Here is a 24,747-nt window from a genome sequence, read left to right as displayed (position 1 = left end):
TTTTAACAGGTTTTTAATTAAATAGATCTATATACATATATAGATAAGATAGATCGATATATATATATATATTCCTGTATGTAGTAGAGTATGAAAAGGCAACAGATGGAGAAATAATTATTTTCATAAAAAATAAATATAGTAGAGTTAAATGAGTACAAACTAGAATACATGTGATTAAATTTGACCACATTTCATTAAAAACAAGACATCTGCATCACTTTAAATACACACAGACAGTGCTGGAAAGAGCTCTGGAGTCAACATTAACCACCGGAATATCAGATCCACCCGGTTCAAACAGAACCATACATCAGTTCAGCTCCCGCATTTACAGTGATAAAGCTCCACTCATACATCATCTAGAGTAAGAGTCTTAACCTTACACTCCACAATATCATTTTCAGGTGCACCGTGTTGGTAAAAATAGACCTACTTTCATGAAGACAGAGAGTTTGGAGGGGCTTAGGGGGTGGGCACAGATGGAGCTGATTTGTTTGGAGTAGACTGGAGGAAAAAGCTTTCTGGATGAAGCTCAACGAGTTCTGCCTTTTAAGACTATAATTGGGAGAATTTCACAACTAATGGAGATGCCTGTGTCCAATTTAGGAAGTGAATGTTTCAGTGCCTTTCATAGCCAAAATAAATCTCTCTAAGGTAGAATGTGAACTTCAGAAAATTAACCTAAAATGTCCAACTCTGAGAACTTACAGCATCTTTACCTACAGTTTACTAACATTGCCAGGGGATATCAGCGAATATAAAACTATAACAAAAATAATGTTATGACTACCCGACCTATTCTTATTAACTAGAAAAGAATAGAATAGATGGAAAAGAATAGGATAGATAGAAGCAAATGCTCTTTTATTTACAACCAACCTAATTAGGGTTAAACAGGACAAAAAGAAGATAAACTACATTTTTAGATGGTCTCCAAACACACGGTGTCAAACCAAACAAGAGCAGGAGTAACACAGGACAGATGGAGAGGTCACTGACACATCTGTTGTGGAGGAACATCCCCATACCCCAACCATCAGCTACTCTCACTTCCTCCAAAAACAACTCCAGTTAAAGTTCCTCTCTGGGCCATCAGAACACTGAACAGTGGAGGGAGGCACGTTCTATTTTTATACCACATGGATACTGTTTAGGAATTTGACATGAATCCTCTCACAGTGTGGCACTTGAGGTAAGCCGTGAAATGTCTGCAGTGTTGATAGAGCTGTGCATGAACACCACAGTGATGGATGGGCTGGAAGACATGGGACACAATGGTTTAAATTGAAAACAGAGCTGGAGGGTGAGAACTGACGACCTGGCAGCCGGTCTGCGGAGGGCTCCTGACTGACAGAACATGGCAGGAGTGGAACAGTCTTTCGCCTGTCTATCTGCCTGTCAGTTTATCTCACCATACGTCTCCAGGTTATAAACCCATGCCAGATATTTAAGCAATGTCTTATGAGCAAGAGTGCAGTTGTACTGAATACTAACACAGCTGTGATTCCTCCCATGGCAATGAGCATTGCAAAAGTGATATTGCCTGATATCTTCATAAAATTATTATAAACATCAGCAGTCTTGAAATCAGAGAAGAGTATGGTTGTGTAAGGTTCAATACAGCAACACAAAGCAAAATAGGTGCTCAAGTTAAAGTTGGTCGTGTTTTTGATCCTAATCTACAACAAAAGATAAAAATGGATGCAGAATGTTGTTAGGATTCAGTATGTTTAACATTCCAGCAGCACACAGACACAAAGCCTTACTGTATTTTAAAAGGGATGTGACATGTTCCACCTGTCATTACCATTCGTTCAGCGCTGGTACATCATCTTTTAACACACTTCCTGTATAGTGTTATGGTTAATCTCACAAACCACAACGTTCGTCTCTCTGATGACAAAAGTACAATATACTGCAAAAAATAGCACAAAAACAGACAGTGTTGTTGGTGGGAACTTTTACCTCTCAAGCAAAAACACTTTCAACAATACAGTACACACATGATGTATATATATATATATATATATATATATATATATATATATATATATATATACACACACACAAAAGTTTAGGGTTGGTATCGTTTTGAATGTTTTCTTATCCTCACAAAGGCTGGTCTGGGATCTCTACAGCGGTGCAATAAATGCAATCATTTAAATGCTGCAGTTTATCTTATGGACACTGGTAACCAGAAAACATACGGTGACCTTGTTGGCCTCTTAATAAATATTGTATTCATAATTTATTTTACTATTCTTTATGGTGTGTGAGCTGTCTTTTTCCCTTGTATTCCACAGTCACTCAGAACAGCCATGTCACAGATCTAATGTTCTGCTTCATATCTTGTTTTCTATTTGGAGTGATTTTTGGCCATGTTTTTTTGTAAAGTGTCCAGCTCAAGCATTCTGGCAACATATGAGATCTTTGAAGTCATTGTTGACATGGACTTTGATGTTGTCCTCCAACACTTTTGAAGATATGAAGGTTCGTCCACTGACAAGCAGAGGACACTAGTACTCTTTAGACATCAAATAACGGAGTAAGCGACCAGCATAAAGCATTTGTTGTGTGGAGTGCATTACCAGGGTTGTCACATTCACCCGCTGAATAATGAGACCCCTTACAGCTCATACTGAGACAGCATTACAAAGAGATTGTCTAAAACACTTCCAATCACCTTCTCCACCATTTTGACAAATACTACACAAGAAAAATCCATAGGATTAGTACAAAGTACACACACATAAAAGTTTTTTCAATAAATACTGAATTTATTTAGACGAAAATGCTTTAATTAAAAAAATATATATTCTTTAATGTTTTAAACATTAACATACTGGATTTTAGCCTCTCTGAAAGTAATGCTGCAAGTTTTGCAAACTTATGGTGGTCAATATATTGAATGCATAAGAAGCAGTACCTGTTTTCTGGGTCAGGGACGGTCATACTGCGGGTGATGTAGCACATTTTGAGGGGGATGTATCTGCGGTCGCCCTGTAAGGACAGTGAGGGGGGGCTGGGGATATCGAAGTGAGGACTGCCGAGACGAGGGGACTCAGGAGGCGGTGTCTCCCAGCCGATCTCAGACACCGGTGACCCTTTTTTCACATATGGCGTCGCTTCACGCATGTACTTCACTGGAATGAAAAAAGAAAGGGGTTAGTGAAGGGTCGCAACATTGTCGCCAGTATCTGTGAACTGTTCCCACGTTCTCGTCAGCTCATGTTCTTTGATGAAAAAATAAAACACTATCAGTAGATGCACATACTCAAAGACCACAAACAAAGCTCTGCGAATTAATTTTCCATCACACGTGTGGGCTAGGCCTTAACCAGTCAAAATTGAAAGCAGGAAACCCCTACGCAAACCACTTCACTCCCACAGCTGTCCTGAGTGAGGAAATCAATTCACCACACATTTGCATACTGTCCTATTGCATTGCTAGGCGATTACTGCTGGTTTTATGACAGGCCAATGAACTCAAGGCTAAAGCATCTGAACGTGCTGATATGAGATTACAACCGCCATGCTTCTCAGGTGAACGTCACGCTGAGGGCCAATTATTCCCATTCCATATGACAGCTTAATCTTTACAGGAAGTGAGCAGAGAGCTATTTCACAATTACCCATAAAGAAGACACATTAAAATGGGCTGTTTGGCTATTTGGCATGACATCAATTTGGTTCAAATAATAATTTTGAATGCCTGGGGGTAACATACCAGTTGCATATTACATAAATGCTTCTCCACAAACACGTTTGCACATAATATGCTGCAGCATGCTAAGTAAACAATTCCTAACTGTAGGATCAAGAAATAAAAGATCAACAGAATGATTAATTATTCAAAATTCAACAAGGAAAAATACTCTTTTCAAAAGTAAGGTACACAAACTGCATGCTTTTAAGTTGGGAGACCAATTATAGACTACGTGTTAGACATTCTGATATCTATCTACTATAAAATTAACCTAAGAGAACAAGCTACAGTACAATTTCAAAATTTCAAGGTCACTGCTTAGTCCCATTTCAAGTTATCCTGACAGGAGCAGAAGGGCAGATTTTTTAGCATATTTTATACATTAATTGTATTCTGAAGCAGAGTATAAAGAAACCTAAATGACATATTTGAAAAAAGAACAAATCAAAATTAGGGAACACTTACAGCAACTTTCAAGTTATTGGTGTTAATCTGGCACCTTGTGCTTATTTCCTTAATTATATGACAAACCCTATTTAACTGGCAGCATTCCTCCAATTTTCACTGAGATTGTAAGATGGCGGGCCACTCTTTATGACTGAAACCCTGCGACAGAAGCCATCGCAAGAGAAGTTGGGCATTCCAAATCTGTGATTGCTTGAATATTGCAGGTTTACAATTACATTAATTTATGCAAGTCCCCCGAAAAGGCTGGTCATCAACATAAGACAAATGCATGAGGGGACAGGATAATGCAGAGACTCTCAGTAGGGAATTGGTTCAACACTGCAGGTGGAATTTCTTGCCAGGTCAGGGTTTTGGAACAGTCTCGGCGTGTTTAAGAGAAGTCGGTGAGAGCAAGTTGAATTTATTTGGGTCTGATGGGAAACACTGAATAAAAAAGACTGAATAACAAGTGCATGAAGTTAGTGAAAGATGGAGGAGGAGGTGTCATGCTTCGGGTGATGTTTTCTGCAGCAGGAGTTGGGTCTTGGAGTTGATAAGAAGTTTGTGTTATTGCTCAGGTAGCAAAAAAGACAGTGAGGAGGAGACAATGACATGCATTTACACGTTAACGTATGGGAAACACGACTTACAAAGCTTTTGGGTCACTAAACTTAAATGTCTAAACGATAATCCCTGTCTTTACACCTTCACACTGATAAGAGTGACAAAGACAAATCACAAAACAGTGTTTCCCACAGAATTAGATTCTATTTGCGGTGGTGTAATGTGTGTGGGTGTGTATATAATAAATATATCATATATTTTTAGTGACAAGTACACATTTCCATTGCCAACACTTAGTGTCAGATACCTTAAAGACATTGCTATTGCTACATTGCTATGCCATTGCTACACTTTCTATGCTATGACTGCTCCACACACTTCTTGTTGCAAATTTTGCTCACACACACACACACAAACCTGGACCTGGAGATGGACACACACACACACACACACTCAAACTCACAAACTTACTGACACACTCAAACACAGGCTCACACACTCAAACATTCAAAAAGACTCACACACACACACACACACACACACACTAACACACACAGACTCAGACACACACAGGCTCACACACACACCAAACTGGACCTGGAGGTGGACACACACAGACTCTGACACACACACAGTCATTTGGAATGACTGATCGCGAGAGGGAAAAAAATGACGTTTTAGTCGCATAACATCGGTTAATGGAAACGCCGTCATTTCGCAATAGTTGTTTATCGATATTTAGAAAAAAACGTTTTGCGGGAATCTGTAATGGAAACGCGACAGCGCCATTTTAGAGGCAACGCAAAGCCGGTTTGTAATAAGATAATAGCCGGTCTCCAGAAAAAGTTATAGAACGTGACAAAAAAAGTTGCCTATACGGACAAACTTAATAATGAAGCCAAACAACGCTACTTAAAAAAAAAGACGTTGTAGCGGAATCGATCCCTATGAACACATGAAAGTTTACCAAGCCTCAGTTTTCCTGATAATTTCTCCTACCGGGTCTGTGGAGTGAGCGCTTACACCTCCGATCAATTAAAAAATTTAAAGTCACTGGAGGCACACCTGCAGTTCACAAAATGATCTGCAAATTAAACGTGGAGAAAACAATCGTTCTCACTAAGGAAATGTTAACATTAACCAAGCATCAGTGGTGACACACACACACTTCTCAGATTCTGCGAGCTATGAAGCTTGTCTATGCGGGACACAACCCACCGTTTACTAAAACAAGATGCTTAACTTCCTATTTTGAAGTTCGTTCCAGTTTTTTTTATTTATTTTTTTAAACAAGTTGTTCAAATTTGTAAATACAGCCAGCACAAAAATATCAAAAAGCAAATTAAGTTCAGGATTGGGTCAAAAGAAATTTTTTAAACAAAAAATACAGACACTAAACTGACTCCCTTACTGGCCAAAAACTAGAGAAAACGTAATGTGTGTGTCTGAGTGTGTGTGTGTGTGTGTGTGTGTGTGTGTGTGTGTGTGTGTGTGTGTGTGTGTGTTTGTGTGAGAGAGAGAGAGGGAGAGACCATACACAACATGTCTCATCATAACTATGTATTATAATATTATCGAAGGTGATGGTTTTCCTCCGTACAGCGGCGACCCAAGCCATCTGATGCCTCTTGGTGATTTCAGACACCTTGTGTTTTTTTTCCAAGTAGGAAAATGTTGAAAACTAATATGATTCACGAGGCGTTTGCCCTGTCGATCATGAGACCGATTACAGCAGTTCACAATACAGCAATACTGAACCATTTTCCCAAAAATAATCAAAATTAATGACCAAATGACCAACATTGCCTAATGCGTACTATACAGTACATCTACTTCCGTAGCGCGATTCCCAAAATGCATTGCAACGTGACGCAACGATCCCGACCTCTATAAGCATTAAGCACCGGCAACAATCCGTCCTCTAACTAACGCATGCTCATGTTTTGATTCAGATCGTGTTCGAAGAGGAGGGGCTAGTCGTGCGTGCCTCCGTTGTCAGTTTGTGAGAGGGAGGGAGCAAGCAGCGCGCAGCTCTACAATAAAATACAATTGTACCCATATTAAATAGTTTAAAAATCAGAATCAATCCGTGGCGGACAGCGTTGATATTGTGGCGGGCCGCCACAAATTAATGAATGTATGGGAAACCCTGCAAAATAAAGAAAGATAACAACATAATCCATACACTCAATCTGAATTGATTCAGAATTCCACTGCCAAAGTCTCACATGTAACAGTGTACTTCAGGGTCAAGGATTCTTCAGTCAGCTCTTGCATAAAACATTACAACTCAGAACTTTGGAGTCCACCACACAGCAGGAGGAACAATATTCAGAAGCGTTAGAGCTCCTGTGGTCCTTTATCCTCAAGGACAAGCTAAGAGACTGGCTACAAACACAAACCTATGAAAGGATTTCCTATGTTCTACAAAGACAACGGGTAACTTTGTGGTAAATCAGTTATAAGCCCTCTTTGTTTCAAATTTACTTCTTTGTTTCAAACTGAATCATCTTACTTCAACATCATTCAACAACTTGTTATGCACATACCCTCTCTTTCATTACAACAATAACTTTCTAAAAAAAGTATTTAAAAAAAGTTTCCTGATGCTGCTGACTTTCATTTGGTAAAAGGTTAGTCCCAAGCAAAATGTAAAATTGTTCTGAAAATTAGCAATGAGAAATGGTGTGTTTATGGTTGACTGCTTTCATATACGCTATTAAATCCATGTTTTATTGGGGAACAGTCGATGAGAGATCCATTTTTCTTGAACATTCACACTTGGGAGTGGACATTAATTGCTCTCATTATGATGTGCACTCAAGGGAGAATGTTAAGTGCAACAGTTGAGAGCACCAATCACAGTGAGAGTTTAAGTAGGACCTTCAGTTGCATGACCGCAATAAGCACCACAGAAATTTCAAAAATCTGTCCATAAATTAAATGTGGCATTTATGCACTTCACTGACTCGCATTAAAAACCTGCTAAATGTAGTTATGACACAATGGAAAGGAAGCAAATATCAGTAGTATTCATTAAGGCTTGGTGATATGTTTTTATGCAACATTTTTTAGTCACAATTTTTAACTACATTTAACATACCAACTACCTTTTAAAAGTTTGTGTTCTGTAAGGTTTCTTTGTTTTTGAATAAGTATTTTGATCACCAAGGATGCATTTATTATAAAATTGAATATTAGAATTTATCCTCATGATAGAAAAGCTGAATTTTTAGCAGCCATAAATCCAATCTTCAATGTCACATGATCCTTCAGAAATTATTATGCTAGTTCAGAGCTCAAAAATATATAAAATAAAAACATATAAAATATGAATAATAATAAAGTTTGTTATTGTTTTTGAATGGTAGTGTATTTCAATATGTAATAGGAAGTTTCACCCCAGCCACTGTAAACCCATTAAACCTATATAAAGTACTAAACCATTTAACTTTAAAATTATATTTCATAGCAATATGCATCAGCATACCAATCGACAGGAATATTAACTACATATATTTAAAAAAAAAATACATTAAAAAATATGCAGGAACTTCCGCGATGATGTGAATACTTAAAAAAAAACAATTCTGAATCACTGCAACTATAGCGATATTGAACTGAATCAACAGTGAAGTGATTTCAGATGAATAATAACTATTTACTATTGTCTTTTATAGCTGCTTTACATAAGAAGTGATTTTTTTTTATCACTGAATTGCTATTTTCTTATTTATCAATGTAAAGCTGCTTTAAAACAATCTGTATCGTGCTAAAGTGCTATATACAGGTGCTGGTCATATAATTAGAATATCATCAAAAAGTTGATTTATTTCACTAATTCCATTCAAAAAGTGAAACTTGTATATTATATTCATTCATTACACACAGACTGATATATTTCAAATGTTTATTTCTTTTAATTTTGATGATTATAACTGTCAACTAAGGGAAATCCCAAATTCAGTATCTCAGAAAATTAGAATAAAACTTAAGGCTAATACAAAGAAAGGATTTGTAGAAATCTTGGCCAACTGAAAAGTATGAACATGAAAAGTATGAGCATGTACAGAACTCAGTTGGGGATCCTCTTGCCTGAATTACTGCAGCAATGCAGCGTGGCATGGAGTCGATCAGTCTGTGGCACTGCTCAGGTGTTAGGAGAGCCCAGGTTGCTCTGATAGTTGCCTTCAGCTCTTCAGCATTTTGGGTCTGGCATATCACATCTTCCTTTTCACAATACCCCATAGATTTTCTATGGGGTTAAGGTCAGGCGAGTTTGCTGGCCGATTAAGAACAGGGATACCATGGTCCTTAAACCAGGTACTGGAAGCTTTGGCACTGAGTGCAGGTGCCAAGTCCTGTTGGAAAATGAAATCTGCATCTCCATAAAGTTGGTCAGCAGCAGGAAGCATGAAGTGCTCTAAAACTTCCTGGTATACGGCTGCGTTGACCTTGGACTTCAGAAAACACAGTAGACCAATACCAGCAGATGACATGGCACCCCAAACCATCACTGACTGTGGAAACTTTATACTTGACCTCAAGCAACATGGATTGTGTGCCTCTCCTCTCTTCCTCCAGACTCTGGGACCCTGATTTCCTTTTTGAAGCAAGACGCTTCTGACGCTGTCTGTTGTTCAAGAGTGGCTTGACACAAGGAATGCAACAGCTGAAACCCATGTCTTGCATACGTCTGTGTGTAGTGGTTCTTGAAGCACTGACTCCAGTTGCAGTCCACTCTTTGTGAATCTCCCCCACATTTTTGAATGGGTTTTGTTTCACAATCCTCTCCAGGGTGCGGTTATCCATATTGCTTGTACACTTTTTTCTACCACATCTTTTCCTTCCCTTCGCCTCTCTATTAATGTGCTTGGACACAGAGCTCTGTGAACAGCCAGCCTCTTTTGCAATAACCTTTTGTGTCTTGCCCGCCTTGTGCAAGGTGTCAATGGTCATCTTTTGGACAACTGTCAAGTCAGCAGTCTTCCCCATGATTGTGTAGCCTACAGAACTTGACTGAGAGACCATTAAAGGCTTTGCAGGTGTTTTGAGTTAATTAGCTGATTAGAGTGTGGCACCAGGTGTCTTCAATATTGAACCTTTTCACAATATTCTAATTTTCTGGGATACTGAATTTGGGATTTTCCTTAGTTGTCAGTTATAATCATCAAAATTAAAAGAAAAAAACATCTGAAATCTATCAGACTGTGTGTAATGAATATTATACTTATAATATACAAGTTTCACTTTTTGAATGGAATTAGTGAAATAAATCTTTTTGATAATATTCTAATTATATGACCAGCACCTGTTAATAAAGACAGACCTGATATGTGTTACTTAATTTTATATTGCTAGCAAAATAATTTCAACCCGCATGATATATATATATATATTTTTTTAATCTTGCCTCTGTATAAAGGGCGGTCACACTGCACTTTTCGTTCCGTTGACTTCCATTCATACGCATGCGAATGCGCCAGACCAGAAACGCAAGCACTTGCGAAAGTTTCCAAAGTTCAAGTTTGGTGAACTCTGACCTGCGAATTTGCATCAAGTGAAGACGTGGGACCAGTAGAAGATCGATACGTCACTCATGACCTCTCTGTACAGAAATAAAAAATTAAGGAAGCGCTCATTTTAGCCACAGTGCAGCATCCTATTTAACATAATACATCTTTAAAAGATTATAAAAATAAAATAAAAAAAGAAGCTGCATGGTTCGCAGTGTCAGTGGAAACAGGAACAGATGGTACATTTGAATGCATTTTATCATTTATTGCTTAGTGTGTATATATTTATATACAGAGAGAGAGACCATGAGTACAATATAATAAGACACTTTCGACGCCTTCGCAAAAGACACAGTACAAGCACATCGGAATCCATGTTGTGATAACTGAGGGGAAACATTGGTGCTTCATGTTCTCTCCAGTTACCGCCCATATTCGCAGCGGTGTCCGGAAAACTTTTGCACGTTGAAAGTCTAGTGTGACTGCCCCTTAATGCATATTAAAGGTCATAAGTGCAAAAAAAAAAAGTAGCGCTGTTTTGTTTACAGCAGAAACCAAGGAAACGCTTTAAGCGCCACCTGCTGGCAGAGAGTGAATCTGTGTCACATTCAGCTCGTCTGCTGTTTCATGCAGATATTTTATGTGTAGTTTGTGTAGCACAAAACAGGTCAAATCATTCTGTTTTTGCTTCAAAATGTAAAAATATAATTTATATTAAAAACTGCTCATGTTGCATGTATGCAGCATCTTTGTTTGTTTTTAAAATGCAGTGGTTGCCTCTAATTTTAAATTGAAAGAGCACAGACAAAGCATTATTTTGTTTATATGAAGAGATTTATTTTATTTGTGTTATTTTTTTTTTTCAATTTAGTTTTATTATTTACATTTACATTATATTTAAATGTTATTTACCAGATGCTTTTATCCAAAGCGACTTACAAATGAGGACAATAGAAGCAATCAAAACAAACAAAAGAGCAATAATATGCAAGTGCTATACTATCAATTTTCAATATACATGTTGCCCCTTGGTAATATTATTAGAAAATACGGGATTAGTTTCCACTGTTATGCTGATGATACTCAACTATATATCTCAACACGACCAGATGAAACTTCTAAATTATCTAAGCTAACAGAGTGTGTTAAAAATGTAAAAGATTGGATGACAAATAATTTTCTCCTATTAAATTCAGATAAGACAGAGATATTACTTATTGGACCAAAAAATACTACACAGAATCTTGTAGATTACAATCTGCAACTAGACGGATGTACTGTTACTTCCTCTACAGTCAAAAATCTGGGTGTTATATTAGACAGCAACTTGTCTTTTGAAAACCATATTTCCCATTTTACAAAAACAGGATTCTTCCATTTTAGAAACATTGCCAAGCTACGAAACATGTTACCGGTTTCTGATGAAGAAAAGCTGGACTATTGTAATGCACTTTTAGGTGATTGTCCTGCATCTTCAATAAACAAGCTACAGGTAGTCCAAAATGCAACAGCTAGAGTCCTTACCAGGTCAAGGAAATATTATCATATTACTCCAATTTTACAGTCTCTGCACTTGCTACCTATTAAGTTTCGTATCAGTTACAAATTATCATTACTTACCTATAAGGCCCTAAATTGTTTAGCTGCTGCGTACCTAACTAGCCTTATATCACGTTACAATCCATCACGCTCCCTAAGGTCACAAAACGCTGGACTTTTGGTAGTTCCTAGGATAGCAAAGTCCACTAAAGGAGGTAGAGCTTTTTCACATTTGGCTCCCAAACTCTGGATTAGCCTTCCTGATAATGTTCGGGGTTCAGACACACTCTCTCTGTTTAAATCTAGATTAAAAACATATCTCTTTCACCAAGCATTCGAATAATGCATCTCATAATTTGTGACTGAAGTTGTATCTGATCAAATGCGCATTATTAATCTTTAGCTTTAACTAATTACTTTTACCTGGCTGGAACAGCAGCTATGCTAATTATGTCTCTATTTGTTTCTCTGTTTTGCCATGGGATTTACATCCCGTGATAACTAGGATTAAAAAAAAGATCAAATCTGGATCCAGAACACCTGAGAAGAGACGATGCCAACCCCTCAGAGGACCTCAAATGATGCTAACCCTGAAACAACATACAGAACTAACAAATATTGCTACAAGTGTGATTACATAATATAATAATTGCTGTTAATAGTGTTCATCGTCTGGTTGACTACGTCTTGTATTAATTTTTCTTAAAATTCCTGTCATATGCACATAAACTGACAGTCACCACTGATAAGCTACTACTAAATATTGTAGAAGCTTAATTTTCTGTAGTTGCTTTGCAATGATTTGTATCATAAAAAGCGCTATACAAATAAACTTGAATTGAATAGTATATTATAGTTTCACTTCAAGAAAGTGCAGCATTTTGTCCAAGCAATAATAAAAGGACACATTTAATTTTTAATTTATATTAAATCTCATTTCGTTTAAAAATAAAATAAAATCGTGAATTGAATCATGAAATCAAAATCGTGAATCGAACCAAATCGTGAGTTGATTGAATCGTTACATCCCTAGCTACTATATATATATATATATATATATATATATATATATATGTGTGGTTTAATGTACATTAATTAATAGAAATTATATGAATGTTTTATGCCTTAAAAATGTAAATAAACAACACAGAATTTCTGAGGGAAAAAAATCATAAGGCTATTGTAAGAATAAATTAAACTTGTTTTATGCTTTTCAAATAATTAGACATGCTAAAACACAGAATTTGATAAAAAATAAACATAAGGCTAGAAAAAAATAAAACATTTCATAGGACCCTAAACATGTCATTTTTGTTAAACTTTTAAGGCGAGACACTGCAGGTGAATAGGGCAAAAAAAAAACTAATAGTTATCACCTTACTTACCCAGTTGATTGATTACATTGATTATTGCAAACATTTTTTGTATTACAAGTTTTCAAAAATGTTATGTTTAAATATGCAAATGAGGCATTATTTAATGAAATATGTGCTAATTTGCATAAATGTCTAGTACAAAAATCTGAACACTAGATGAAGTCAGTTTCAAATTTTTTGTTTAATTTTTTTGACATATTAGAGTCAAATGTTTTTACAGAGGGAATTCTGGTTATCTTTTTTTGTCACTCCATAATTCAGAAAATACTTTGAACAGCCAGAAAACAATATATTTTCACAATTTTGGGGGGAATAAAATGTTGTATAAAATCAAGGAAAATATATATGAACAAATCCCTCTGTAAAATCCTTCAGAATATAGACAGGAATAAAAATGTCAAGTTTGGTGTGTGTAAGTGCTACTGAAGTGGAGATTTATGGCTCAGTGTTGAAGAAAAAACTCATTTTGAGAAAACGGCCTTTAAAAATATGTATTTTAATTGAAATCTCTTGACACAAACAGATAAAGTGCTATAAAAGAAACACTTAACAGTGTCTTTTGGATGTTTTCCTTCCACTAGTTTGAAAAAGCATTTTATGAAAAACCAAAAAGCCCAAACTCTCAAAATTGACAGGTGCTTGAAAAAACAGTGTTTTTGCCTGCAGTGTCTCACCTTAATTAATTGATGTAAATTGTTTAAGTTGCACGCTTTTAATTAATTAGACATGCTTTATAATTCCAACAATTTCATTTAACCATTAGAAAGGAGTCCAGAAAAGATAAAATAGAAAGAAATGTGCAGTTGACTTTGATTGAGAATATAAATTCCTTTGTCATCTAAACTTTTGTTATAGGGAATGTTAAGGACTGGCCGAGTCACGTTCCAGGCTGAATCAAGGAAATGATATTGCTTTGAATGTTTTGAACTTACACTTACCTTAACCATTAACTAACTGGGCAATAAGTACTAAGGTAAAATTATCTGGGGCCATATAAAGCTGCTCAGAGTAAAACATTTTGTCTTAAGTGTGTCAAAATTCTAAGAATGTAGTTATTATTTCTAGACTCTTATTTCTAATAAGAGTGTGATTCATAAAGGTAAGATAAAGTGTTGAGACAGAAATTAAAGTAGTAATTTAATTTTTACCATTTGACCAGTTTTGCCAACTGCTTTCAATTAAAAGTAACTAAAACTGGTCACCTAATGTCGCTAGATGACCTCATAAATGTCAGTTTACTGATCTATATTTATATAGATCAGTGAACTCGCCTTTATGACGTCATGGGAGTGTCTCGGAATGTAGATAAGCTTTTTCCAAGAAATTGGTTTTGTTGCTAGGCTTTTGAAAAAATCTCTAAAGTGGTGAGGAAGTCACTAAACATAGTGACAAAGTTGACAACATTGGTACATTGACTACAACATAAGTTATTAAAGGGGTCATATAACGTTGCTAAAAAAGAAGATTAGTTTGTGTATTTGCAATGTTTATGCAGTTTAAGGTTCAATAAACATTATTTTCCACATAATGTGCATTAATGTTGCTCCTCTATACCCTCTCTTCTGAAACGCATTGATTTTTACAAAGCTCATCGTTCTAAAAAGCGAGGTGTATGCTGATTGGTCAGCGAAAAGCAACAAACGCTACTCTACACTACTCAAAACTCATGATTGAATCATCAGTGGCAAATTCTTTAAATATGAAAATGCACTAACAGGCTGTGAGTCAGAACCGCCTGACTGTCCTTGCAAAGTTGGAACTGCCCCACTTCATAGAAACAGACATCGGCATTGTAGGCTACTCTCACAAGAAACACTCCTTGTCCTCCGCAAAATGCGCTGCACACATCTGAATATTATTTCAGATGTGTGCATTTATATTTGGGCTGAACTTTACCAGAACAGTGTTGTAAACAGTGTTGTTGAGTCTTGGGCCTGCAAGAATTGTAGTTCTCTCTCCTCCTTCAATACCACGACTGAGGTGCCCTTGAGCAAGGCACCGAACCCCCAACTGCTCCCCGGGCGCCGCAGCATGAATGGCTTCCCACTGCTCCGGGTGTGTGTTCACAGTGCGTGTGTGTTTGTTCACTGCTCTGTGTGTGTGCACTTCAGATGGGTTAAATGCAGAGCACAAATTCTGAGTATTGGTCACCATACTTGGCTGAATGTCACGTCACTTTTCTTTCTTTCTCTTAAATATAACTTAACCACTGATTTCTAGTTGTAAAAGCGAAAGTAGTTTTGCTTTCACAACAAAACACAGTGTCTCCACAACATGGCGGTGGCGGCAACAGAGAGAATAAAAGTTATGCCTTCTTTCCTTGCATGAACATTTGGGCAGCATTATGGAAATCTTCCCACAAAGTGATGTAGAGATGTGGGGGCGTGTTAGAATGAGCCGCTTTCGGAGGGCATGGTTGACTCTTAACTTTTAAAGAATATCTCTTTGGATTTGAGACAACTTTAATATTTCATTGGTCCTATTGTTTTTGGACATGTTCATAATTTATTTGATGACAGCATGGCCAAAAATTAAGACCTTACAATTAGGCGTGTTTCATTGCATTATCACAAAAACTGTGGCTCAGTGGTAGAGCACTGCATCAATAGCACAAAAGTTTGTGGGTTTGATTCCCGGGAAACACACATGTTGGTTAAAAAAAATAAAGTGTAGCCTTAATACACTAAGTTGCTTTGGATAAAAGCATGTGCTAAGTGCATAAATGTAAATAGACTAAGTGACGAATTGTTATTATTATTTTTTTAAAGTGTAACTAAACCCCTGGTCAGAGCCTGACTCCACCCACTGGCAATATTTGAAAAATGCTGAAAAGTGGGCAGAGCAGAGCGGAGATAGAGGGGACGTACCGAGGGCGGGGCTGAGCGGGTGGGGCGTGAACCTGAGACCCGCAGTGACGGATTGATTGACAGCTGCTGTCAGAGTCGCTAAAATGGAGAGTGACTGTAGTGATGCAAGTAGCTTTGCAACAGAGCGTTCATTTGAAGTAGAGGACTTTTTTTCCCCACCTTCACCTGAAGTGGAGGATGTCGAGGTGTCTGTGGACTGAGCCATATCAATTCAAGCCGCTGGCTCAAACTTCCGACGATGCTAGCGAAGCAGCTGCCCAAGAGAGAATGGGGCCAGTCTCTGAGTAAGGCACTGCGTTGCTTTTCAGCGCGAGCTGTGTGGAGAAGCCCATTTCCACCTCCATTGCGTTGGAGAAGCAATCCCGTGTAAAATGCAGTTTGCACACTCCAGCTCTAGGTGGGAAATCGGGGTCTTCCAGACCAAGTGCATGCAACCACTGGCACCTAATTTTCAAGTCTGCTGGAAAACTATGCAGTCCAGCAGTGATGTTGCAACCAGCAACACTACAGTCGTGGCCAAAACTTTTGAGAATTACATAAATATTGGAAATTGGAAAAGTTGCTGCTTAAGTTTTTATAATAGCAATTTGCATATACTCCAGAATGTTATGAAGAGTGATCAGATGAATTGCATAGTCCTTTTTTGCCATGAAAATGAACTTAATCCCAAAAAAACCTTTCCACTGCATTTCATTGCTGTCATTAAAGGACCTGCTGAGATCATTTCAGTAATCGTCTTGTTAACTCAGGTGAAAATGTTGACGAGCACAAAGCTGGAGATCATTATGTCAGGCTGATTGGGTTAGAATGGCAGACTTGACATGTTAAAAGGAGGGTGATGCTTGAAATCATTGTTCTTCCATTGTTAACCATGGTGACCTGCAAAGAAACGTGTGCTCAGGAATGGCAGTAGGCAGGTGTGAGCGCATCTGCACGCACAGTGAGGCGAAGACTTTTGGAAGATGGCCTGGTGTCAAGAAGGGCAGCAAAGAAGCCACTTCTCTCCAAAAAAAACATCAGGGACAGATTGATCTTCTGCAGAAAGTATAGTGAATGGACTGCTGAGGACTCGGGCAAAGTCATATTCTCTGATGGAGCCCCTTTCCGATTGTTTGGGGCATCTGGAAAAAGGCTTGTCCGTAGAAGAAAAGGTGAGCGCTACCATCAGTCCTGTGTCATGCCAACAGTAAAGCATCCTGACACCATTCATGTGTGGGGTTGCTTCTCATCCAAGGGTGTGGGCTCACTCACAATTCTGCCCAAAAACAGCCATGAATAAAGAATGGTACCAAAACACCCTCCAACAGCAACTTCTTCCAACAATCCAACAACAGTTTGGTGAAGAACAATGCAATTTCCAGCACGATGGAGCACCGTGCCATAAGGCAAAAGTGATAACTAAGTGGCTCGGGGACCAGAATGTTGAAATTTTGATTCCATGGCCTGGAAACTCCCCAGATCTTAATCCCATTGAGAACTTGTGGTCAATCCTCAAGAGGCGGGTGGAAAAAACAAAAACCCACTAATTCTGACAAACTCCAAGAAGTGATTATGAAAGAATGGGTTGCTATCAGTCAGGATTTGGCCCAGAAGTTGATTGAGAGCATGCCCAGTCGAATTGCAGAGGTCCTGAAAAAGAAGGGCCAACACTGCAAATACTGACTCTTTGCATAAATGTCATGTAATTGTCGACAAAAGCCTTTGAAACGTATGAAGTGCTTGTAATTATATTTCAGTACATCACAGAAACAACTGAAACAAAGATCTAAAAGCAGTTTAGCAGCATACTTTTTGAAAACTAATATTAATGTAATTCTCAAAACTTTTGGCCACGACTGTACACCTACGTACCATCCTGACCACTGTACTAAATACAGATAAATCTACGCTAACGTGAAGCTATCCTAACTGATGCAATACTAAGCTACTAACTAAATATGCTTCTAACAATAATAATGTTACACTAACAACTATGCTAATTAACTACATAGGCTACACAAAATAATCTAAATGAAAGTGATGTGACATACAGCCAAGTATGGTGACCCATACTCAGAATTCGTGCTCTGCATTTAACCCATCCAAAGTGCACACACACAGCAGTGAACACACACACACTGTGAACAGACACACACACACACCCTGAGCAGTGGGCAGCCATTTATGCTGCGACGCCCGGGGAGAAGTTGGGGGTTCAATGCCTTGCTCAAGGGCACCTAAGTCAGGTATTGCCGGCCCGAGACTCAAACCCACAATCCTAGAGTTAAGAGTCAAACTCTCTAACCACTAGGCCACGACTAAATAACTATATAAATGCTATGCTAAATAGATGCTAAAATACTCTATCCTGATTGTTTTCAATACTCGCAATTCAATCTCCTGACTCACTACAGTCATTTTGACGGAATAAGATGGTTTTATACTGCCATGGGCGTGGTAGCTCGTACCAAGGGGCATGGTGAGCTGGAAACTGCTTACGTCACCTGTCACCGCTTACGTCCCTTACCACCGCAAACATCCAATAGGAAAAATCAGTATCCACAGTAGCAGTAGCCACCATTCTACCTGAAGAGGGCAGCACTCAGATCTTTTTACACCATATATTGTAGAATTAAAATACTTTATACTCAAATGTCAAAAAAGTTACTAGAATCAATGAACAGCACTAATAAAGCCCCACTCTTACAGATCATTAACTAAAAAAAGTTGGTTTAGGGTTTAGTTACCCTTTAATTAAGGGTAAACATGTCAAATTTCATAGGCCGGGCATCACTTATGTTATGAGGATTGTGGGCTTCCCTGGAGTTGTTGGAGCCACTGATGGAACTCATGTTTGAGTTGCTCCAACTGTAAACGAGGAGACATACCAATAGAAAATGAAGCATTGATAATAATTTGTGATCATTTTGCACAATGCAAAGCATAAAAAAAATATAATAATAATAATAAATAAATAAATATATATATATATATATATATATATATAATTTAAATATTCGAATATTCCAGTGCCTTAATTAAATTATTTTATTGTAGTAACATTAAATGATTTATGTTGTGCTGCTGTGACTTCACATGAGCAGGCTCACTATTGGCAGAGGTCAAGGTCAGCCATTTTGTGTTGAAATCATAGTAGTCCTTCGTAGTTCACAACACTTAAGTGTCACCTCAGTCAACACTTAAGAATCAGTCTTAGACTTGACTGAAAGTTGCTTTTGTAAAAGTCTTCTACTCTTAGAAAAGTCCTACTTTTTACTAAGAATTTTTTGACACTCAAGTCAAAGCTTAAGACTATTCTTGAAGGCATTTCTAAGAAGTTTTATACATATGGGTCCTGATCTTGAATGAAGTGCAAATGTGTTGTCCCTGCTCCCTGTATATAGAGCATGCTTTAAAAACGAGGTCATGTGACTTGTGAGCTTGGTCTTTACCACACGTTCCCCTCCCTCTTTAACAGACTAGCCCTCATTCCAATCCCTGTCTCATTCTCTCTCACTTTATCATTTATTTACAATATTGAAAACATGGGCGAATGAGAGAGAACAGAAAGCATAAGGTGCCACATTCCAGGAAAGATTTATTCGTGCCTTTGTCTCATGCATCTATCATAGGTAAGATAACTAAAACTGTTTGCAGAGTCACGCTGTCATGCTTCGCACTAGTAACATTGAGAATGTGCTTTGACTTCCAGAGCATTTCATTATCCCCATTTCTTTGTCTAGGCTTCTACGACGACTCTTCACTTACCATGGTAATTGGGTGTTTTTAGGGAGCAAGTGATTCTAGTTTAAAGCATTTCTATGAATGCAGGCACTCAAATCAATTTTTTTTTTCAAAACAACCCTAGTCTACAGTACTATTCATTTCATATGCAATTATTTTCAGTACAATAGTGTGTTGTTGAACACTCAGCGCCTGAACACACATTTAATTTATCTTCATAAAACATCAGGCGTACACACAAGCAGCTTTTTGTGTGCTGTGTTTATCTGGTCAGCCTCATTACAAACTGCCTGGGTTTTTAAGAATGGGATTCATTGTTAAAAGAGGGAGAAAAAAGCCCTTTTTGGACTTCGATTGGTAAATTGCTCATTTGAGGCATGAAGTGGTGCTGCAAAAACTACAAAAGAGTCCTTTGCTTAAATTGAGAATTTAACTTTTTTGGCGCACACATAGACAGGTAGCTATCATCACCCTGTCAAATTGCTTGAGACTGCTCTTATTTTTCTTTATTATCATCCAGAGACCTTGACTTCAATGTGACTGGCTCTGTAATTTTGCCAAAGACATTGACTCATCCCCCAGGACAAATGTGTTTCTCAAGGATATAGACAAAGAGTATGGAAAGGCATCAGGGAGTCAGTTAAAAGAAGATGGTGTTGATTGATAGAGTGGTGACAGGGTAAAATACAAGCTGGGTGTAGTACATCTCTGGGAGTAAAAGGATGTGCAGATATTTCTGGCAAGAAATGTCAAAGTGAATTATTCAAAGAAGCCAAATCCCAAGGACAGGAGAGAGGAATCAAGGGCCTTGATTTGACATGCAAAACCCACTTGCTTGAGCACAATAGTGAGTCAGATGGACAACAGTAGTTTGATATATTAGATGCTGTGTTCACTGAAATTGGTTGAAACTATAATCTCTAATGTTAACACTAGTTGGTTTTTTTTTTCCTTTTAAATCAGAATTTCTGTTTGAAGATTTGCAATAATGAGTCTAACTAGTGAAATGTTTCAGCAATTTTTCAAAGTGTGCTGATGATAACATGAGTGCTCAATAGGAATCAGATTCATGCTTGTATGAATCCTTTTAAAAAAGGACTACAACAAAAATAAGGCAAAAGTACCAAGCTTGTTTTTGATTTTTTTTTTTTTTTAATAAGTCAGGTATGTAAAGGATTTAAAGCAATAGTTCACCCAAAAATTTGAATTCAATCATAATTTACTTTTCTGTTTTTTTTTTCTGTAGTGAAATTTCATGGTGACTAGGTTTGTCAAGCTCCAAACTGAATCATAAAAGCACTCCATATTACTAGAGCCCTACATTTGATGTCTTTGAAGTCATGTGATAGGTTTGTGTGTTGAAAAGGCCAAAATTTAAGTTGTTCACTGGAAATTCTGATTTTCGGCGTAGCTTTCAAATTTCATTTATGCAATTTGATTATGCATATACTTAAATCCAAAACAAACCAGGATTGTTTATGAGACACATTAACATCAAACCTGGCCAGCAACTTGATGACAAACTCATCGTTCACTATCGCTCCATGGGTAAAGTTAAAGGGTTAGTTCACCCAATAATCAAAACTATGTCATTAATAACTCACCCTCATGTCGTTCCAAACCCGTGAGACCTCCATTCATCTTCGGAACACTGTTTAAGATACTTTAGATTTAGTCCGAGAGCTCTCAGTCCCTCCATTGAAACTGTGTGTACGGTCTACTGTCCATGTCCAGAAAGGTAAAAAAACATCATCAAAGTCGTAGTTTTTGCTATTTTTGGACCAAAATGTATTTTCGATGCTTCAAAAAATTCTAACTGACCCTCTGATGTCACATGGACTACTTTGATGATGTTTTTCTTACCTTTCTGGACATGGACAGTATACCGTACACACAGTTTCAATGGAGGGACTGAGAGCTCTCAGACTAAATCTAAAATATCTTAATACTGTGTTCCGAAGATAAACGGAGATCTCACTGGTTTAGAATGACATGATGGTGAGTTATTAATGACATAATTTTGATTATTGGGTGAACTAACCCTTTAACACACAGCTATTTATCTTTTGCTAAATTGGAGGCCATTTTTTTAGGAATTTGTACCATCTCATCCATACATTTTCATATGATCTGAGGGTTGTGTTTAGTGGTGGACCATCATTTTTAGTTTCTTTTCTAAAAAACATAAAATTTCATACAAACTGGTGTGAAATTGCCAATTTGAAAAAAAGTTTACTTTTTCTTCCATGAGATTGGGTTGGAAAAAGCAGTGTCCAAACGGGCAAAGCAGTGTGTTAAACTTCTTTTGTGTTCCATGGAGGAAAGAAAGTATGGAACGATGTTGGAACGATGTGAGGGACAGATTGAATTTCCAATATTCTTTTCTCCTAATGGATCCCACCATCAGCCCATCAGCGACCGAAGAATATGACAAAAACTACAGCACATCTGTGTTCACTTAGTCACAAAGACGTCAGGTGGGGAGCTCTGAAGCCACTGAACAGACCAAATATAGATATGAAATCTTGGTATTTAGTCGCTTGAATCAACCTGAAAGCAACAAACGTAAGTGTTCCATTTCCAGAGTAATCTGATAGTCAAAACCGTCAAACTTTTATGGTGTTTCAACAGGTCAGATGCAGAAATCAAAACACTGACGCACACATCCACAGCTGAGTTCCAATGCCCTGTTTAAATTATTTACAGAATGAGACTATCCCGACCCTCAGGTCAGTGCACAGGAAAACCCTTAAAGTCCATATAAAGTAAATTCTGAGAATACGGGGTTAAAGTCTTTCAGCAGAGAAGAGCTAATGCAACAGAGCAGTAGGACTGATAGTGAAAGAGCTTTTGCATTTATTGTGTGACTGGGATTTTAAGATGAACAAAACACGGAAATATGGATTACAACAGGATGCATTCTTACAATAGTATCATTGACTGAATAAAGACAATACATTTGCCTGATTTGTTGCACTTTACTAAAAACTCTCCCACATTCTGATCTCTAAACACTATTATATGCCCAGTATTTCAATACAGTGTGCTATGACCTTAGCTCTTAATTTGCATAAATTGAATAAGTTTGCATACTTTGCACATACTTTTAAATGGTAAACTATTTTTTTTTTTCTAGCTGCTGTTTCAGTGCAATTGTAAGGCACTGTGTGTCGAGCCACATTTCCTAAAATCTTCAGCTGAAAACCTTCAACATGACTAAGCGGAATGAAAACATCCTGGAGAGTGGCAAAGTTATGAACGTCCCTCTGAAATCTGAGGTATGCTTTTAAGATGCAGTGAAAGGGAATCTCATAGCTTTATCACTCTCAAGGGTGCTTTCATCCCTAATGCACGACACCGGAGGGCACAGCAAACACGTCCATCACTCTGGCAATGACCTTATTCAGGTGTAAGTGAAGGACATGTCTGCAGCACCTTCATGAACACAACTTAAACCAGCCTGGCTGGATGGTCTAACATGGTTTCCTAGATGGTATTTAGCTGGCTAACTTGCTGGTTTTAGAGAGGAAGTGTGCACAGCATACCAGCTTATCTACCTTAGACTTATCTACCTTGTGAATGCTGTTTATGCTTCAGCACAGTTCCATTCACACCTGACTCAAAACTCAGCAGCCCCACTGACAGTTCCCTAGCCTTTCTTCCGTCCTTACCTTCCAGCATAACCTCTCTGCCCGCTTTCTTCAGCACCTGCACCGCCTCGTCGTGCGTGGCGTCCCGCAGATCGATCGCGTTCACGGACAGTATCGCGTCCCCCACGTAGAGCGCTTGAGTCTGGTCCGCAGCCAGACCTCTGAATATTTTACTAATCAGAATAGGCATCTTGTTCTCCTTCCCGCCTTTGATGCTTATCCCTAATCCACCGAGCTCCTGCTTGATCACTTTGACACATCTCTTGCGGTTCGCAATCGCTTCGGGAACTTGTGAATCCGTGTATGGAGTCCTTACAGTTTTGGGACTGTTGGTGGGGTCCGGCTGGTCACTGTAGGAGCCGTTGGTGGTGATGCCGTTCAGGTTTACGCTGGCGTCGGTCGCAGGCTCCTCGCAGCTGAGCGTCAGCGACGCGTCGCTTAAACTCGCCAGGACCGCGTGCCATCGCTCTCGTACTAGCACTTCCAAACATGTACTTTTCTGCACTCTGTTACCACAAACCGCCATCTTTGAAGCATTCTTAAAATGCCATGGGATTTCATACACACGCACAGGACTTTACCCCCGGACAGGGAAAAAGTTGTGATTCAGGTTGGATAGTTTCAGCCCCTCTACAGGCTCCACATGCATATCCTCTTTGGGTGGAGCAAATGTCTGAGATGTCCTGTCCTGTGTGTGGCCATGCTGAACTCTCTCTCTCTCTCTCTCTCTCTCTCTCTCTCTCTCTCTCTGTCTCTCTCTCTCGCTGTCAGGAAATGTTCGGTTTGAAGTCTGTGTGATTCATCTGTTAAGTACATCATTGATCTCAGGTTGGCATCATTGGTCTTGTGTTAAACTGTGTTTAGCACTAACTTACCTCTACAATAAAAGACGGTCATTCAAATCATTCAATCTGCGATTCTTTCTAACGTTTGAAGTCTAAATCAGCAGTTTGGAAATTATAAAGAATGTATTGGCTGTTAGAAATGTTCTGGTAATACTTCTGGCTAACGTGAACGCGATTTATGTTCACCAGCGTTTATTCAAGTCACGTCAAAACGCCCAGCCACTTGTAATCATACGTTTGTGGTCATTGAAAAAATGTAAAACGCCAGCTACAATAAAATAAAGTTATGTTTAAAAAGAGCATGTTCTTTTAAGAGCGCAAAACCTATAATTAGCATCTTGTGTGTAAGTATGGAACATAGATTTCCACTGTTGTAATACACACGAATTGCGGTGCAGTTTTTAAATAAAACTGAAAGTTGCTTTGTACATTGACTCACTGTTGTCGTGGAATGTGCGTAATGGAGAAAAAAGTTATTTGTGATGATTATCTCCAAGCAAGGTGACAGAAA

The 24,747-nt window shown here is 38.1% G+C and overlaps 1 protein-coding gene across 1 annotated transcript in view; it reads right to left on the bottom strand.

Moving 5' to 3' along the window:
* Positions 1-24,103, bottom strand: part of sntb1 (syntrophin, basic 1) — a 36,462-nt gene extending 12,359 nt beyond the window's left edge. The window contains exons 1-2 of the mRNA XM_059567539.1: positions 23,413-24,103; positions 2,930-3,146 (exon numbers count right to left, since the gene is read on the bottom strand). Coding sequence (XP_059423522.1) covers positions 2,930-3,146; positions 23,413-23,917 — 722 coding nt within the window. The 5' untranslated portion in view covers positions 23,918-24,103. The remainder of the gene's footprint in view (positions 1-2,929; positions 3,147-23,412) is intronic.
* Positions 24,104-24,747: the final 644 nt, after the last annotated feature.

The sequence above is a fragment of the Carassius carassius genome, chromosome 15, assembly GCF_963082965.1.
Source record: "Carassius carassius chromosome 15, fCarCar2.1, whole genome shotgun sequence".
In the NCBI taxonomy this organism is placed as follows: Eukaryota; Metazoa; Chordata; class Actinopteri; order Cypriniformes; family Cyprinidae; genus Carassius; species Carassius carassius.
The sequence above is the reverse complement of the archived record's forward strand: the minus strand, read 5'-3'. Positions and strand labels throughout refer to the sequence as shown.